Source organism: Sciurus vulgaris (genome assembly GCF_902686455.1).
Source record: "Sciurus vulgaris genome assembly, chromosome: 6".
Classification (NCBI taxonomy): Eukaryota; Metazoa; Chordata; class Mammalia; order Rodentia; family Sciuridae; genus Sciurus; species Sciurus vulgaris.
This window is the reverse complement of record NC_136466.1, coordinates 145,338,751-145,355,985: the sequence shown is the minus strand read 5'-3', so window position 1 is coordinate 145,355,985 and position 17,235 is coordinate 145,338,751. Positions and strand designations below refer to the sequence as shown.

Here is a 17,235-nt window from a genome sequence, read left to right as displayed (position 1 = left end):
AGAGCATACCAATGATTGCTTACAAGCAGTAGAAAGTTCTCCCCAAAAAGCCTAGACCCCAACAAACAGAAAATCCAAAGTAGAGACAGAGCCCTGCTAAACTATCATTAGACTGTAATTAGGCTGTTCAATTTGAATTTTTATAGAGTTGTTTATGTTCCCAACTGATTTTCTCTTAATGCCAAGAGGAGATTAAAGGGAGGGGTGGGTGGGGGACAAAATGGTACAATATTCATCTTGATTTGTTTCCTCCCCTCCCACTAAAATTCTGGTTCCTTCTATGTATACTCCTACTTCCTTATCCTTCCAGTCTACTTCCTGACATCTACGAATGAGCCACCAGCTCTGATGACCACTGGCCGTGCGCTCCTCCTGTGTTTTGACTGTTCAAAGGTTGCCAGCTTCCCACCTTACCTCTGGGTACCTTCCTTTGCTTGAACTCATGACCATTCCACACCTCCACACCTTGAATCCTGATTTTTCTTGTTTGTTTGTTTTTTTTCTGATTTTTTTTCTCATTAAAAACCCTGCTTGGAGAATATTCATTTTCTTTGTATTTCATATTCTCAGATTAAGTAAAATCTTTAAAAAATGTGTATCATTCATTTTAATTATATCAAATTCTTATCTGGTATAACATGAAAATCATGTCAAGTGTGTTAATTACCAGTACCATTTGTACAAAGGCAAAATTACGAAGTGAGAGTTAGTTCTGATTTTTCCTGCACCTGAATAAAGATGATTTTTTTTTAGATCTTAGCATAATAATATGGAAAGGAGAAAGGAAATGTACAGATTCTGTCAGTGGATTAGTCCTCTAGTGAACGTTCCTTTTCCATGTTCTTCTTCCGTTGTGCAATCAGTGATGACAGAAACGGTGTGTCCCTGCCTTCCCTGTGTTTATCACTACTAAGTGCTGAATCCAAGTCCACACAAAAGAAAACAATTAACCAATGAATTCATTCCAATTTTCAAGTGCTTCTTTGCTTCAAATTTTAAGTGAATTTTGACTTGCTTGAAGATGCTTTCTGAACAAGAAAGTATTTAGGCCAAGAAAGAACTCAGCTATCTTCTGCAGACTCGCAAAATGTGTTACAGATGTAGTGTAGACCTGCAGTACAAATAGTAGTAACAATAATAAAAGTAATATATTAATAGTTAATACTTACTAATACCTTTCTAAGCCCCAGGTACTGTTCTAAGTACTTTGCACATAATGACCTGTTTAATCCTTATAACACCCTATGAAGTACATACCATAATTATCCCTATTTACAGAAGAAACTGAGGTAGGGTGAGATTACTTTCCCAAATTCATACAAACTAAATTGCAGAGCCTAGATTTCAACCCAGACAATCTGACATCAGCATTGATAATCTTAACCACCACGCATTCCTGCCTATTAAGAAGCATTCAATGTACCATTGTGTATATATACCACAGTTTCTTTATCCATTCATCTGTTGAAGGGCATCTAGATTGGTTCCACAATCTAGCTATTATGAATTGAGCTGCTATAAACATTGATGTAGCTGCATCACTGTAAAAAATAAAATTGTGGCATTTGCAGGTAAATGAATGCAGCTGGAGAATATCGTGCTAAGTGAAATAAGCAAATCCCAAAAAACCAAAGGCCAAATGATTTCTCTGATAAGTGGATGATGATACATAATGGGGGAGGGAGGCAAGAATGGAGGAAAGATGGATTATATAGAGGAAAATAAGGGGTGGGGAGGGAGTGGGGAAAGGAAAAATAATAGAATAAGACAAACATCATCACCCTATGTTCATGAATGATTATGCAAACGGTGTGACTCTACTTCATGTATAACCAGAGAAACAAAAGTTGTACCCCATTTGTGTACAATAAATCAAAATAAAAAATAAATTAAAAAACAATAGTAACATCATTATTCCAGTTCTACTGCTTAACTATTTTTCTCAGAATACCTACCTCTCTTTTCTGTACCTCAGTTTGTTCATCTATAAAATGGGAATGATAATTTTCTAGGCCAGGCAGTGTCTATAAATGACTGACTTTTTAATTGAGAGCCAATGGTGAAGTAATGGTGGTGTGGTGGTGGTTATGTAGCAATAATGGTATCAGTGATGGTAATAGTTAATTTTTTATCAACTTATTATGCACCAACTGTGTGTAAGCCTTGGGCATAGGCAATAGTAGTTATAGTCATAACACACTAATAATTATTTCCTGAAAAATAAATAACTAGTCAAAATAAAAGCATTAAGTGAGGATTGTTAAGCTAAAAAGATATACAAAGTTATAAAGATGTATGTATTCAATAGTTTCGAGAGGTCTCTTTTTAATCATAGAATTTCACAGATAAATCTTTCCTTCTAAAAAGTTAACATCAAATATGAGTGGCTCATGGTGTTCAGTTTTGCATACTGAGTTTTTAACAAGGCCTCACCCTGTCAAGTTGATACAAGAAGAACTGGATTATAGCAAACTAGACCTTATAGAATAGTTGGAAACACTGCTTAAATTTGCATCACTTTAAAAGCTCATTACCAACTCAGAAAAAAAATGAAATACTTGACATTTTGGTATCTGTGATATTAAAAAGAGCTAATATTTAATATTCAAGTGGCAACAGCTTGTAGAGTTTGCATACAACACCCACAGGGATCGATTTTTCTTTAAAATGGCCTTTAGGAGCCAGCCTTTTAGGCAGCTGACTCCTCCATTCTCTGCATCCCTCTTTCCTGCCAGCACCACCGGGCTCGCACAGAGTGCAGCAGCAGACGTGTAATTCTTCACTGCAGGATTTGTCTTTGCAAATAATAGAGAATGTAGGAAATTAAGAAAAATGTAATTGTACTGAATCAACCTCAGTGTAATCTCTGCTTCTAGAAATGAATAAATGTCTTTTGAGGGCTTTTCTCCATATGCCCTCTTGGTCCCCTCTACACACCATCCGTGAGTAGAGAGAAGAATCATCGTCACCTAATTGATCGTCAGTCATTTCACACCTGTACCAAGGCTGCAAAATGACAAGGATACTGTTGCCTGGCATTTTTCCAGCATGACTAATTGACACAGTACTAATTTACTCACCTGTGGAATTTTCAACTTCCCCAGCCTCCTGTCAAAAAGATGCATAATAATGGAATAAAGCTTTTAAAATGCTGAATACCATGAAATATTTCACTTATCTTCCAACAGGAGATTTTCACTAAGTCACTTGTTAGGTGGCTATAATTACTCATTGCTGGGGTTAAAAAAAAAAAAAAAAAGATGGCCACCTATACATTTATGTGATATAATAATAAGAATGAAGTAAACCAATCTCTTCTGACACACACGAAAAATGGCTGATCAAATTCCCTAAAATATGTTTTTTTATCTTCAAGGTTTAGAGCAAATATACCAGCTCAGTTACTTTTATATCCTACATTAGAAAGCAATTCCTTGTCATTGTTGATATTTTTCAATAAAATACTTTCCCTCCATCGAATAGTAAGATCAAGGAGTAATTTGTCAGATTGGTTATTTCCCCTGAGATACATGGAAAAGTGTAGGAAGAAGGTAGGCATAATCGACTTTAAGCATACCCTAGTAACTCAAGTTGGAAACTTTTTGCCAAGCAGTCTGGCTCCAGGATCTTTTAAATGGTGGGTTGTACTCTTGAAAATTAATGTTTGCCATGGAAAATTATTACCTACATGTATAATAGCTGACTTTTCTGAAGATCTTGCAGTTGGTGGTCCTCACTGTGATTCTTAGATATGTTTGATGCATCTGTGAAAATTACATAGAAACTGTTTGACCAATTTTAACATCCATGTGTGATTACTTAATATACAAGTGAAAGTTAGGGATAAAATCTCAGATTTCCTAAGGAATTTTGAATAAAATTGATCATTTAATTCTAAAAACAAATTCTATCGATTGTTCATTGACCCATTCTATAATGTAAGTAAGTCTCAAGAGCAAAAACAGTTTTCTGGTCAAGTGTGGAGAATGTGAATCAAATAGGTTTATTGTCACTGGTGTAAAATATCACTTCAGAAACTTCACTATGCTAATCTGCACTGTGAAGAGAAGGCGAACTGTCTTTTCCAACCTTATTCGACCCAAACTGTTCCAACACAGCACATCTCTGCAGCCAAGAGTCTGCAGAATAGGTTCTGCCTTGCCTGGCGCCTGTAGCCTGGCACATCACAGGTGCGCAATACATCCTTGGGAAATTTCAACATTATCCACTTTCAATTGAATTTAAATTGTCTGTGGTATTCTTTGCCTTAGATTTCGCGAGGATAAATATGCAAATAGAATCAGAAACACAAACTCGTTTCTTCTAACCAGATCTCAGCCCACATATTCCGAGGTAAAAGAGTAGTGAAATAATCCATTCTGGCATGTTGACCTATAGCAGCGCTATTACTTAAAATAGGATTTTTAAGTGATAGAAAAGAAGGAAAACAGCAGCTTCCTACCGGCACATGTCTTCCACTTAGCATATCTGAAAGACCGGTTTCCTCAATTCAAAATTGATAGCCAACTCTTTTTTTGTTGTTTTGCTATTCAAATTTCTGTCCCCTTTTTCCAGCCTATTTGCTCTAACACTGAATTTTAAGCATCTCTAAAAATGCTTGATATGTTATTATTCTTTCCAGATACCTCTGAGAGCCAAGCAAAGAACATTAAGGAAGAAAGGAGGAATGAGGCTGGATACGGTGCGGTGAAAAGAGGCGCTTCCAGGACAGGGGGACTTGCTACCCGGGACTCACGGTGCTACCAGCATGAGAACTTATCGCTACTTCTTGCTGCTCTTTTGGGTCGGTCAGCCCTACCCAACTTTCTCCACTCCGTTATCTAAGAGGACTAGTGGTTTCCCAGCAAAGAAAAGGGCCCTGGAGCTCTCCGGAAACAGCAAAAATGAGCTGAACCGTTCGAAAAGGAGCTGGATGTGGAACCAGTTCTTTCTCCTGGAGGAATACACGGGATCGGATTATCAGTACGTGGGCAAGGTAGGATTCCTTTGCGCACTTTCACATTCTGGGTTTAAAAAAGTTACTTCTCGTAAATAGACAGGGAGGCTGTGAACTGTTCCCCAGCACAGTGAGAATTGTTGCTTATCTGCTAAGACCTTTTTTTATTTTTTTATTTTTTTCAACTGGAGTGGTTTCGGGAAGAAGACTGTAGCAAGAAGCTGAGAAATGTTAGCAGCGCAACAAAGAGAAAATGCTCTAGTGAAAAATGAAACACCCACAACCATTCGCATAGGATTATCATAAATCCTTTAATTTTCACTTTAGCTTGAAAAATGGGGTCCAGCTACTCTATAAAGTAAGGAGTATTAAAAATAGGAATAGAGCGATTATGCTGTAAGGAGAGGTAGGTTCCTTTTTCTCATCTGAATGCAAACATCCTGAGCTTGAGTCCTTTGGCCAAATTCAAACCAATTCTTAACTCTGCTACCTATGGCAGCCTGTTCTCTGACCAAATGAAGATTTTGTTGGCAAAACCCAGCACCATGGGTTAGATTTGGTGGTTGCCTTGGCATTTAGCCTTCAACTCAGATAATTAGCAAGGATGAGATGTTTTAAATTCTTATGATTTAATTGTGGCAAGGTTGACAAAAGAGAAAAATGGTTATGTAAAGGCACTATTTCCAAACAGATCTGACCATTTTACTGACTCTAGAAAGTAGAGTGAGGAGGCATGGCTTATTATAGCCCTTGCAATTCCTAGAGCTGAGTCAGAGAAGCTGCTTAGGTCGATTGTCATCATGAGTGTCACTGAAATTGTATCATCAGCTACCTTCCTGTTGCAGAATATCTGAATACTGCGAAGAGCTCAAAGAAAAGCCAGGAATGTGGGTTCATACTTTGTAGATTCTGCGTTCTACAAGGTGATATTGATGAGAAAAAGAATTGACATGCATCCCTTACATAAACAAACTGAGAATGAACATGAAAGTACAAATGCTAAAATGTCTTCATTTTTTATCATAGTTATTATTTTAAACACCTCTATTAGGATGTCAGGCAAATAGAATGAGTTTTGCAGATTCCAAGAGCTGCATGTTCACACTTCAATCTGTGATCAAATATCCCTGAATCACCATGTGCAAATATCCTAAGTATTTACCACTATGAATGAAGAAGGAAAGCCAGCCGTGGCTTAGGCTGAGATAACCAGGCAATGTTCCAGTGGAGTGAATTATTAATGTGGAATAAAGTAGGAGAGGAAGTGCTCAGGGAAGGGCTGAACATCAACACAGATCCTCCAAGGATCTAGCCATGGGTTTGCTGTGAAACTCACACACTGTGTGACCACTGAGGAAAGACATTTCACTTACATGTATTTCATTTCCTTTGTGAAATTTGAATAACACTGTTAATAGGGTGATGGTTATTTAAAAAAAAAAAATCTTTAAATCTTTAAAGCACTTTTTACAACACAAATAGCATTATTGCCAAAGAAGATTAAGTTTTAAAAAGTGCTTTGTCTAAATGATGGATCCCTCTTCTCTGGCTTTTTCCTTTCTGTTTTCTTCTCAAACTGTGATGCCGTGTTATGTCAATGATGCCACATATTCTTAAAGAAAGTTCGGAATATTTGAGAATACTTGAAGCAGCAGCAGCAGATAAAACTGCATAAGACTCAGTTTCTCAGTTATAATTGTGAGAGGTCAAACTGGCCTGGGGAAAAATTGCAAGCTATGGACTCAAGCAGATCCAAGCAGCATCCCTGTGCTGCCAGTTGGCAGCTGTGACCCAGGGCAGGTTATTAACCATCCCAGGCTTTCATCTCTTCATCTAGAATGTGCATGAAGCAATGCCTACCTGGTGGAGTTGCAGGGTAGTTTGAGACAGGCATTAGCGGCTAGCACACAGTAGGTGTGTGAAGAGCTAATATTATTGGTGGAAAATCCATTGTATAAGCGCTATTAGACACACGTGCAATGCATTCAAGTGGAACATTGACTTCTGTATCACTGCAGAAGTAAAATGGGGTAATTAACAAATCTCAGTGGGTGGAAAATGAAGAGGATAATGTTGAAATCCCTTCACAGTCATAGCTTTAACCAGACTTGTCGCACGTGGATATTTTGGTGGCAGCTAGAAAAATTTCCCTCCCTCACCATCATGTCTGCTCTTCCCTCTTGCCCCTCCCTCTCCTCCTTGTAGTTGTAAGACATGAGAAGAAACAAAAAAACATTTTTTAGAAAAAGAAAGAGAAACAAGCATCCCTCTTTGTGACCATTTGGTCACTTTTAATTGACATGGAATAAAACAGACACCTGTTGTGATAACTCAGATCCTCCAAGACAGGAAACTTTTAGGGTAATATTAAACCAGAGTAGAGGTCCCAAAATTTTCTGTCCCCAGACCTCTTTTTCACAGTGGTCTTCAAGGAATAGAAACACCTCATGTTTCTGTATTAAATAGGCTCAAGCAATTTAATAAGTATTTCTGTTCTAACAACCTAATAACCCTTTAAAAAATAATTCACATAAATTGACAGAAAAAATGATATTTTTATTTCACTCTTCACCACAATTACTTAAAAATGGGATATATGCATCTCTTGGGCATTACACAACTTTTCAGTCAGACCTGATACTGCCCTCCTTGTTTCCTTTTCCACGATGGTTTTTGCACTGCATTTGCTTTAATTACAACCACTCTGGAAAACTCAGGGTTACAAATGACATCATCAAAAGGAGTGCAGCGCCACCTACTGTAGAAACTGTGAACTACCTTGAGTGAGTAATTCTCAAAGGGGGGCTGATGGAGGTGACATGCCCCTGTCTGTTGTCTGTCCCATGAACTTTTGAAAAATTCCAGAGGAGTTTCTGCTGCACCTCGGCACACCCTCTGGGAACCATGGGACTACTTAGGTTGGCGCATAGGTGCACAAAAGCTAAAAAAGCCTTTAATCATGCCATTAGCCCTACTAAATAATAATTACCCAAAGCCAGATTGAGCTGATCTGTATGAGGAAGGATAGAAGCGTTAACTGAGGAAAAGTGATGCTGTTGAGCAGAGAGTGCTTTAATTCAAAGAAAAATATTTTCTATTACAAACATTTGTTGTTTATATTACCTTGGGGTAAGTCAGAAAAGATAGCCATGACTACTGTGGAACAAGCAAAATGGGAGATGGGAGTAGGGAACAGAGAGCTTTCGGGTGTAAGAGAGAGGAAAAGGGGAGTCACAGGAGTTCACAAGAGCCGGAGAGGGAATCCCAGGACCAGTGACGTGAAGAAGTACGCAGGCAAGAGTGTGCTTAGAAGCTGATGCCCAAGCCACAGCAGCGGGACCTGCCTCCTCTCCACTCCCTATCTTGATGCCCCAGCCTTCCACTGTGGTGTGCAACCAGAGAGATAGAGGACAAACAAAAACAAGGTAGGGCTGGGGAGAATGCATTCCCTGAGATAAAAGTGGTAAAGACCATTGTAGCTGAAATACTGATGAACCAAATTCTCATTTATGAGAAAAATCTCAACAATTCTACTCATAAAATGGTGGTGGCAGGTAGGGGTAACAGGAGAGGAGTGGTCTTGTGTTGAGTAAGAGTTTGTGATCTTACAATGTAAACAGATACAGATACAGATAAGGATTTTTTTTTCCTAAAATTCACAACCATTTGCAGGCGACTTTAAGGTGCTTTAGCATAAGCAGCATCTGGGAGAGTTTGTTAGAAATACACCATCTCGGGTGCCACCCCAGATCTTATAGAATCAGAAGCTGCATTTTAACCAGAACCCCAGATGAACTGTTGGTACAATAAAATTTGAAAAATGCCACATTTCAAAATTCTTTGCCTGGGTCTCACCTCCCCAGAGATTCCGATTCAGTGGGGTTTTAATTAAGTATTGATGATTCTAATATGATATAAAAGTTGAGAACCACCGTCCTAGGCATATATTCAGTCATAATAACAGAATGCAGCAAGTTCATTGATAAAATGGGCATCCACGTGGTGTTACAGAAATGCGAAGGAAAGAGGTCAACCAGGCTATGGGGTTCAACAGGGCTTCCTAGAGGAGTTGATGTTCGAACCCCCTGTTCAAGGGAGAACAGGAGTGAGCTCACACTGCAGAGAGAGTGAGAACTGCCATTATCTCCTAGCTAACTGGATGTAGAAGCCAGAGGTCCAGAGTCAGAGGCTTAGAGACTGAACAACCAGGTCAGTGGAAGTGTCCCTGATGACACCAAAAACTCTAAGAGGAGCCTGTTTTCTTGTCAGGGACAAAAGGAAAGAGTATTTGATTTTGGACAGAATCCACTTCAGTTATCTCTGGCTCATGCAAACTTAAGAGAAAAATGGGAGGGAAACATTACAATTCCAAATTTCCAGAAATCCTAGCAAGTTCTACATAATATAGCAATTCCTTGATCATGATTGATATATAGTCTAAGGTTACAAGAAGAACATAGGTAGCTGTAGACATGGATTGGATTTTGAAGGGGTGGGCATTCCATAATTCAAATATTAATGTATTAAAATCTCAGCACTAGGTCTAACTTCAGGCTAAAGGCTCACACATTGTTGCTAAGCAGCCCCAGTGAAGTCTCTTCCTCCTTATCTTCCATAGCGTTCCTTAACCCTTCCTTGCACACAATGTGCATGTAAGACATATTTCCATCAGAAGCGTCTGAGGTGCTTTTAATTCTAGTAGCATACCAGGATATCTGTTTTTTTGTCATCTAATAAACTAAACTTTCATAGGTATTTTCTGACACTAGCTTTTTGGAAATTGGCAAAGTTTTCTTTTGGTAGGATTCCAAAACAGTCATAGGCTGTTGTTGTTGTTGTTATTGTTTTGATATCATGTAAATTCAGGTTCTGTTTGAGGCTCCAGTGTGTAGGTTTTCCTACTATGCCTTTCTGCCTTTAAAAAATTAATGTCTACGAATTCAAGGAAGCTACTCTTCTCAAGATAATTAGACAGCAATGTTTTTAAAGCCCATAAAAATAAAAGTCATCAGCCATATACACCTTTAAAATTAGGGATGGGCAATTATTTGTTCCTGTAATTACCTGATCCAAACTTAGCAAACGTGAAGCAATATTTTATTCATTCTGAAAGAACAGTTAAAGGATGATGATGTGAAAGTATCACTTTCTTTTATTCTTACGTTGTGATCACTTTTCTGGGAAGTCCACAGCTTGAGTGGAGAGCTCCCAGCATTAATTACATGGGTGGTTCAAAGAATCTGAACCACGTGTTGCTTCAAACAGCTGCGTCAGATTAAAGTGATGTCAAAGCTTACATTCACTGAGTGTGGCGGGGTCCAAGACACTGTGCTCAGTGCTTCAAAGGTCTTCTCTCATTAGATCTTGCTATGGTTTGGATATGGTTTGTCTCCACCAAAACCTACTCTGAAATATGATCTCAATTTGTCCATGTAATGGTGTTGAGAGGTGGTGGGGCCTTAAAGAGGTGTTTGGGTCACACTCACAAGGGATTCATGTAATTCCCGTGAAAGTAGGTTAGTTGTGACAAAAGCAGGTTGTCATAAAGTGTACAGCACTCTTTGCTCCCTCTCTCTTCTGTGTATACCTCCTGTCCTTCCACTTTCTGTCATGACTTGAAGCAGCACAAGACCCTCACCAGAAGCCGAGCAGATGCTCTTGAACTTCCCAGTCTTCAGAAACATAAAGCCGTTTTTCTTTATAAATTTCCCAGATTCTGGTATTCTATTATAGCAACAGAAAACAGACTAAGACAGAGCCTTACAGCAACCTTAGGGTATTACTTATATCCTGCTTTACATATGAATAAGCCAAGAAGTCAAGTGTTTCAGCCCAAGGTCTCAAACTGCTAGGACCCTGGCAGTGAGACTCCACAGCCTGACCACCTAACTACGCCATTATTTCCTCTTTCACCGTATGTCCACTGCTTCACAGATCTATTTTGTAGCCAAATGAAAAAACAGCAGCACATTCTTTGGCCTTCAGTGATGACATTCCACTCACTGCCACAAATATCTACTGAGAATCCACTGTCTGAAACCTAAGGGTGCAGAGAGAAGGAATTGTTTTTAAATGCTACTTTCAAAGAGCTATACAAACATGGTTGTATTATTATTATGAACATTCCTTTTTCTTAATTTTAATTTCCATAACACATCAGTGATGTTCAAAACCATGATAGAATGTGAGCATTTTAAAATTAGATATACAATTAGTGATTTTTTTTTCTGGTCATTGTGATTTTTTAAAAAGTCTTTTTCTTTCCCTTGATAACCTTCTCTAAACTTCTGTTCTGGTTCAATGACCTGCAATAATCTTTTCTCCCTGAGTCAGGGCAAGTGCCTTGGGCACATCTTTCTTCTTCATCATTTAAATTTAATGCTCAGTCATTTAACATTTTTATATTTCATCCGGTTAGTGTATTTTAAAAAGAGTGGGCGCACACACTCACTCATTGAATATACTTTTTAAAAATGTTTCGTGACATTGCTTCCCAACTGCCAATACTGGCAGCAATCCTCATTTGTTTCCACTATTGAGCAACTGATTTCACATTCTTAATGACAAAAGCTTCAATTCGCTGTTTGATGCTAAGAAAGTGTCCTGTGTAGCAGCAATTTTCTGACTCTTAAACCTCCTTCTATGCATGGTAGCTCATGTGAATAGCAGAAAAGTTAGACTGTCTGACCTTGGTCATAAACCCAAAGGCTGCCCAGGCTGCAGAACGAGCCCGATATCATATAAAAAGCCAAATAAGGATGAGACCCCCTAATCCTCCAACTTCCATTTCATTATGCGGGTGGAATCCTATAACCTCCTGCTTGAATTCAATTTGTTGAACAAAATGGAGGGATGAAGGTGAATAAAAGGGCTAAGAGTTCAGTCCCTTTTGCTTCTGATGTAACTGTACTCCCTACATTGAACAGAGCTAGAGATGTTGAGGGTCATAGAAGACCCCACGCAGGTAACCCTGGAATCTATTCTATAGATATTGCTGAGTATTTCTTTACTGGTGACCCCAGTTTGTTGGTGCAATTATTAAACTGTGTAAATACTTCGTTTGCACTTGAGTTCTTCATTTTTTGCAATATCATGATTCCTCCATGTTAGATGGGAATATAAATATGTAGAATGATAATATACTACTTTATATTTCTTTTCAAATCAAAATCCCTGTTTATAATTTTAAATAAATTTTATTTTCAAAATCAAATAATAAATTCCTAACATTTGTAATCAATCATCAATAAATTCTTACACACTGGTTTGTTGTTTTTTTCTTTCATGTTCAGTAATATGAAAAACCAAAGATATATTGTAGTCAGAATTATAAATTAAACTTTTGGAGCCCCAACCTCTGTAGCCCAAACTAAAAGATGTCTTTGTTATACTCCAACCACCTTTCATCAAAAAAATAAATAGGTTTTTGGTGAGGGCCTCTTCCTTTGATAGCCTTCATCAAATAGAGATTAAGTTTAGATGTTGGTGAGCCATCGCTACCTCAAGAAGGTCATTTTTTGTGTTTAGATTGTTGGTAGCAAACTCTACCTTCTGCCAGACTTTATGTTGTCAGTTATCAAGATGACCATGAAGCAAAATCCTCATGAGCAAGGTAAACTTATCAGTATCCTTTGCAAACCTATCTTTCCATCTGACATTGAAGAATAAGTCAAAAGAAAATACAGAAATTCCCATAAAAATAATAAGGAAGAGATTTTTGTTGTCATTAGTGATAAGTAAAAGTTAGCAATATTCTAAAAGCCAGTATGAGGAATCAGATTTGAAATTCCCCACCTGAAATAAGAAAAAAGATGCATGCTAAAATCAGAAACATGGAAAATATTTATCGTCTCTTCCAGTTTTCCCTTCACAGAGAATGTATATGCACAACAGAAAGAGGCATTTTAGAAGATTGAAATGTATATATGTGTGAAATATGTTTATAAATATTTTAGGTGAGTTGGTCTGTTTCAAAGGACCTGAGGGCAGTAAAGGGGCAAAACAAACAGCATGACATGTCACTTTGGGAAGGGGAGGGAATGCTGACCAGAGGGAACAGAGATTGGAGGTAAGAAACAATTGAGAAAGTTACCTCGACTATGGAATTTTTAAATAGACTTGGAGAGAAAATGCTTTTGAGTCATTCAACAATTATTCACTAGAGAGTGTGAGTGAATAGCATAGGCTGACTATGGTTTTTTTTTTAAGATTTTTTTTAGATGTTGACAGACATTTATTTTTTTCATTTATTTATATGCAGTACTGAGAATCAAACCCAGTGCCTCACGCATGCTAGGCAAGGGCTCTACCACAGAGCCACAACCCCAGCCTGACTATGTTTGTTTCCTACTGCACTGCTGACTACCTGTGTAATACTGAGTTAATTTCTTTCTGGCTCAACAATTAAATGAGGGAAGTGACAGATTTATGGAGGTGAGGATTAAAGAAGTTAATACACAGAAAGGGCTCACAACAGGGCTTGGCATATCCCACTTACTAGTAAGGACTTAAAGGAGGAAGACACCCTGCAAGAAGTGTGCCTTCCACAAACAGGAGAAACAAAGAGAAAGGAGAAAGAAAGGTGAACACAAGGTGACTCCAGGGGGCTCCAGGGTTGATGCAAAGTGACACATCCTGGGCCAGAGACAGAACCAGAGTGGCCAAGGCAGCTGAACTGAGACTCACCCACAGCAGCTCAGCATGCTGAGCTCACCAGAAATACTATCCTAACCCAAATAGAAATAAAATGCACACTGCATTCACATTACCTGATGATCCTGGAAACTTGGGTGGCCCCTCCCAATTAAGACTATTAGTCATGTCACTTGAAAACATCATCACATTTCACTGCAATCTGGGGTTAGATTCTTTCAATTGCCATGAAATGTGAGTATCTGGTTAAGTCTTGTTCGTTTCAATAAAAAATTTCAGGCATCCCACCATTCACAAAATGTCTCTTGCTCTTGGAGAATAATAATGTTTTAAGTTAGGTTTGTTAGGATAGTTAAGTTAAAATTAATATCACAAACTCCCTGTTATCTAACCAAAGTTTTATTGTGGATAAATTTGTGTTTATTTCATTGTTTAATTACCTGAATGTTTTGCCTTCTCAAGAAGAAAACAAAATAATTAATTCCTTGTTTAAAACTGAATTTTGACTTTAACTATACCAAGTAGTGTTTTGTATTCAGTCCCAGGGCTGCTCTTTCAATTTTACTTTAGATATTGAATTTAACTTTTGAAAACATATATCTTTGTATACTCTGCAAAACCCTCGACTACAAGTCTTACTGATCTTTATATTCCCAGTAGTGCCTCAGACAGCTCTTAGACATTGAAGGCAGCCAAATATTACTTGAATTAAGCTTCTCATCTGAAAGTCACCTTCCAATTCTTCTAGGTTTGACTGAAATATAATTGACAAATAAAAACTGTATATATTTAATGTGTAATGTGATGCTATGACATATATATACATTGTGAAATTATTACTATAATCAAGCTGATTAACATATCAATCACTTTACATAGTTACCATCTGTGTGTGTTTGTGTGGCGAGAGCTTTTAAGATCTATTCTCTTAGCCAATTCCTAGTATAAAATAACATTATTAGCTATAACCACCATATCATATTGAGAGCTCGGGGTTCCCAGTTTATAATGTAATGCTTTGATGTGCATACCTTTGATAGTGGGGGTTTTGTTGTTGTCGTTTGCTTTGTTTTTTCTATGACCTTGCTCTCAATAGGGCAGGGCAAGGTCTCAACCCGTTTCAGCCCTGTTCTGGCAAGAACTGTAGGAATGCATAGAGTCACTGCAGACCCAAGCACACTGGAGTCTTGCTACTATTGGTAGTGTTTTGTGTCATTGGATTGACAACCGAAAATCCAAAGTCTTAAAGTTGAAGGATGTATTTATTAGATAGTAAATGTATCAACCAAATTTATTATAAAATTCCTTCTTTGGAAACTACCTCTGTAAATTTCCCATCAAAATGGCACAAATATGATACAATAGGACAAAACTGAAACTTCCTCAGTGTAAACAGGAAAAGTTAAAGATAACACACTTGTACATGCATAAAGTAACAAGAAAAATTAAAATATACAGCAGTAAAATAAAATAGCATATCATAAAAGTAGGTTCCTTTAAGGCTTTAACAAATAAAAATCAGATATTTAGGGTCTTAGAGAAAGTTTTATACAAAATAAGAAAAGGCCAAAGAACCAGCCAACAGAAAGCAAATTTCTTTTTCTTAAAATTCCTAAGAGACTACATTGTGCAGACAATTCAAGAGTTCAGTAAAGGAAAAATAATCATTTAGGAGCTAAGGATATTGATTGCAATGTTTCACACACAAAAAATCAGCTATAGAAAGAAATGTGATAATGCAGGAATAGAAAATATTCTATATTAAAGCCAATTCTTTCTTTTTTGTAATCAACTGTATCTTCTAATCAACATATTGAGAGTTTTCACAGGAAAAAGAATCATTTCTGGAAAATAATCTCATTACAGCACTACTATTTATTTTATGAGTACAATTTAGAAGAGAAACATAAACGAGGATGTGCAGAGAAAGTTCTGCTTTAAAATACAGTTATTTAGTGCCAGGCTAAGTGGCACACGCCTGAAATCCCAGTGGCTCGGGAGGCTGAGGCAGGAAGATCACAAGTTCAAAGCAACTCAGTGAGACCGTGTCTGTAAATAAAATACAAAATAGGACTAGGGATGTGACTCAGTGGTCGAGTGCCCCTGAGTTAAATCCCCAGTACCCAAAAATAAAACACAGTTATTCAAAACTGTGGCATGCTTGATTGTTTTGTATTGTAAAACGTAAGGATCTGACTCATTGCCTTACTTGATTTGGAACTTGGGGGTGGGCTTGCTTGCTTTCTTTTTTTCTTTCTTTCTGTTCTTGATGGGGTCAGGGAAGTAATGAACATACAGACTCTATAGAAAGCCAACTTCCCTTTTAGTAACCAAGTTAAGCATTACTTTCTTTTCCTATTTATATCTTCAATGTTCTACCTATCCTTCCAACCATGTGTATTGCATTAAAGGCGGGGGGGGGCACTTTTCACCTTGGATTAAAGCTATGATCTCGAGACAACCTAGCCACCTGCTCTTAAAGAGAGAGAGTTTTACAATCAAATCCAGAAAATTAGGTGACCAAGCAAAGTTGACTACTTTATGCAGTCAAATCTCTATTTCAACAATTGAGACATCACTTGGCTTGAGGTTTGAAATGATAATGTGGCAGTCCAAATGCTGACGGAAATGCAAACCAGTGAGTGACACCAACAGAAGAGGAAGTTCCTGGATCCTGGAGAGACCAAAACAAAACAAAAAAAAAAAAAAAAAAAAAAACACGAGAGATCATCCCCTAGCAGGTGAAGAGGCATCCTGGACTTTTTTGTTTGTTTGTTTTTCCCAGAGTGTCATTGTAGGAAACTTGTACTGAGATAAGGAGCAATGATAATATTTCTCACATTTTATCAGGCTCTACAGTTTATAAAATACTCTCGTGCCCTAGCATTCCTCAAGCGATCCGCATAACTGCTCCTCCAGCTGAGCATGATTCATTCCTTTTGCATGAGAGGAAACGGAGTGTCAGACGGGTTCAGGGAACACAGGGTTATTGCCAGCAGAAAACCGAAGCTGGGCGGGAGTCCACCTGTTTCGAAGGGTTTAATCTAACTCTTTCCTTATACCACAAAATTAAGAAGATGATAAAGTAGTGGAGACTTTTTTAGCGAATGAAATGACATAACCACTCAGAAGCTGGCAGTGGGTGAAGAGGGCTGGAGTTTGTGCCTCTGGCATCCCAGTGAGGACACTTTGGCTAGGATGGCAATGGACAGTGCCCGTTCCTCTTCACTGATCATTTCTATTAGTTCCGTTAAGGAAAAACAATTAAAGGAGTTTTTGAAGTAATTTAAGAACTTATAGCTGGTTTCAAAGCAAGAAAAACTCTTAAATGAGCTCATAATCTTCTTTCCTAGACTTCTTCACCACTCTTTTCTTGACTGTATAAGCAGGTTACAGAATTCAATGTAATCATCATTTATTGTGCACCTTTGGAATGCTTGAGAGTTATGAGTTTGAATAAAAACTATCCCTCCTTCAAGCAAGCTATTTGTTTTATAAAAATAGAGCTTTAACTTTTTAGATCCTAAGTAAGAGTCAGCATATAAGAATATAATATCCAACATGTTTTTTACCTTTCAACAGAAGTACATTTTAAAGGGCTGGGGATACAGGTCAGTCAGTGGTAG

The 17,235-nt window shown here is 37.8% G+C and overlaps 1 protein-coding gene across 3 annotated transcripts in view; it reads left to right on the top strand.

Moving 5' to 3' along the window:
- CDH6 (cadherin 6) overlaps positions 1-17,235 on the top strand; it is a 118,093-nt gene that overhangs the window by 63,047 nt on the left and 37,811 nt on the right. For 2 of the 3 annotated variants that reach the window (XM_079146043.1, XM_079146044.1), the window contains exon 2: positions 4,643-4,996. In XM_079146043.1, coding sequence (XP_079002169.1) covers positions 4,769-4,996 — 228 coding nt within the window. In that variant the 5' untranslated portion in view covers positions 4,643-4,768. Of the gene's footprint in view, positions 1-4,642; positions 4,997-17,235 lie in introns of those variants that run through there. The other variant, XM_079146045.1, reaches the window with a different exon arrangement.